Here is a 2,439-nt window from a genome sequence, read left to right on the forward strand (position 1 = left end):
TGTTGATCAGACAGTAGTAGAAGGATAGTTTAGGCAGGAGGAATAACTTGTTCATAAGACATCATTAGTATGATGAAAGCATAGGGTTAAGTGGAGACATTAATTGGTTGGGAATTGAGCTAGGAGAGGAAGCAGGGGCCCAGGTCATGGAAGACCTTATATACTGTGCATAAGGTTATGGATTGTAATACACTAGTAATAAGGTGTCATTGTAATGGAGCCCATTTAAATAGTCATTAACAAACAGAATCTTTGCTTCTATCCCCCATTTTCTTATATTTATTTCAGGGGCAGATTTATTGAAACTAACTAGAGATGATGTGATCCAAATCTGTGGCCCTGCAGACGGAATCAGACTTTTTAATGCATTAAAAGGCCGGTATGTAATTAGTATTAAAATATCAGTGAGTTTGGATTTCAAATGGATTTGAATTCAGAGACTCTTCACAGTACTCTTTGCACAACGAAATACATCTTGTCAAAACATTCTTTTTGAATGCCAGCTATGTTCCAAATAAACAAAGATGAAAAATATTCTTTCCTACACATGAAGGAATTCCTCATGATATCTCATTATTTTTGTTTTCAGGAATTTTTTTCATTAAATAAATATTGTCTCTTATGAGCTCTGGGGATACATTAGTGAACAAAATAGGGTACCCATTATCATGGAGTTTATTTTCTAATGGGAAGAGAGATAAATATATAAACAATAAGTATTTTGGGGAGAGAGAAGTGCTTTGAAGGAAAACAAAACAAACAAAAAAAAGGCTATGGCCTATAAAGTACCCAGAATTTGGTCAGGAAAGATCTCTCTGAGGCGGGGATATTTAAACTGAGGAGAAGAATGGAAGCTATGGGGTCATGTGAAGGAAGAGCCATTTAGGCAGAAGGAACAATAGGTATAAAGGCTCTAAGGTCAGTTTTATCTAGAGAAGAGATCATTCTTAAGTTTGGGTAGGAATTGCATAAGTGGCTGCTTATAAATAAATATTACCTATAATACAGAGTAATTTTTAGTCCCAATTTGTGATTTCCAATAGCTACTAGTAATATTGATGGAAAAAACAGGTCAGTGCCATAGAACCAAATCAGTAACTAAATGAAACAGATTGTGAAGTATTAATGTTTGTGTACATCACAAGAGATATTGAATCATGTTGGCTGTAATCTTGGAAAATTTTAAGGAAAGAAGTGAAATTTAGAAGTTGTTGACCTGAGGAAAAAGAATGGATCTTTCATTTCAAAATGTTTTATCTAAAGAACATTTGGAAATAGGAAGAAATAAGATGATCAAGTCAAGAGGTAATTGAATATGGTTATCTAAGAAGTAAGAACAGAAAGAAGGCTTAGGCTATTTAGGAGAAGATAATGAAGGAAATAATGTTCTCCAGTTTACTATATTGGTACTTTTAAATAAAAGATCTTGAGCCTGACTCATAAAACAGTGGTTCACAAATTTTGAATACAGATGGTCCCCAACTTACAATGGCTCAACTTAACAATGTTTTGACTTTATGATGGTATAAAAGCAATATGCATTCAGTAGTAGAAATGGTACTTCGAATTTTGAATTTTGATCTTCTCCCCGAACTCTAGCGTTAAGTAGTACTTATCTCGTGATGCTAGGTAGCAGCAATAAGATGATTTTGCCCAACTGTAGGCTAATGTAAGTGTTCTGAGTATGTTTAAGGTAGACTAGGCTAAGCTATGATGTTCAATGGGTTGGATATATTAAATGCGTTTTTGATTTACGGTATTTTCAACTTACGATGGGTTTATTGGGATGTAACCCCATTGTAACATTTAACCTTTACATCAAGAGTCACAAACATTAATCACTACAGAGGCCACATGTAAATAACAGTCAAGTCTGGGGTGTACTGAAGAATGCATGCACCATGCAAGATGAATAGCTGCTTGTTTTCTTGTAGAATGAGGCTTTGGGTTGCCAGATAAGATTTTTAAAGAAAAGCCAAAATTTAGAGGTTTATGTTGGAACGAATTCAGTTAAACATACACAAAGATATAGACACACACATACACTAATGGGGAACTAATAAAACATAGCAAATGAGTTGCATTGCCCCATGGGCTGCCAGTTTTCAACCCATGCTCTATAGTATAAACGTAGATAACATGAATTTTTCCCTTGAAATGTGCTTACCATGAAAAATGTAAGACTAACAGCTATTTTTTTCTTCTTAGGATGGTGCGCCCAAGGCTAACCATTTATGTTTGTCAGGAATCCTTGCAGTTGCGGGAGCAGCAGCAACAGCAGCAGCAACAGCAGCAGAAGCATGAGGATGGAGACTCAAATGGCACTTTCTTCGGTAGGTCATTCTGGACAGGCCATCACAGATATGAAGAAATGCGAAGAGATGATTTATGAGCATGTGTGATGGGAATTTATCAAATAGCAGATTGAGCATTTGCTAG

General features: G+C 35.5%; 1 protein-coding gene across 4 annotated transcripts in view; it reads left to right on the plus strand.

Moving 5' to 3' along the window:
• TFCP2 (transcription factor CP2) overlaps nucleotides 1–2,439 on the plus strand; it is a 49,359-nt gene that overhangs the window by 39,074 nt on the left and 7,846 nt on the right. For all 4 annotated transcript variants that reach the window (XM_023524540.1, XM_011382380.2, XM_011382379.2 and 1 more), the window contains exon 12: nucleotides 2,209–2,333. In XM_023524540.1, the coding sequence (XP_023380308.1) occupies nucleotides 2,209–2,333 (125 nt within the window). The remainder of the gene's footprint in view (nucleotides 1–2,208; nucleotides 2,334–2,439) is intronic.

The sequence above is a fragment of the Pteropus vampyrus genome, unplaced genomic scaffold, assembly GCF_000151845.1.
Source record: "Pteropus vampyrus isolate Shadow unplaced genomic scaffold, Pvam_2.0 Scaffold471, whole genome shotgun sequence".
Taxonomy (NCBI): Eukaryota; Metazoa; Chordata; class Mammalia; order Chiroptera; family Pteropodidae; genus Pteropus; species Pteropus vampyrus.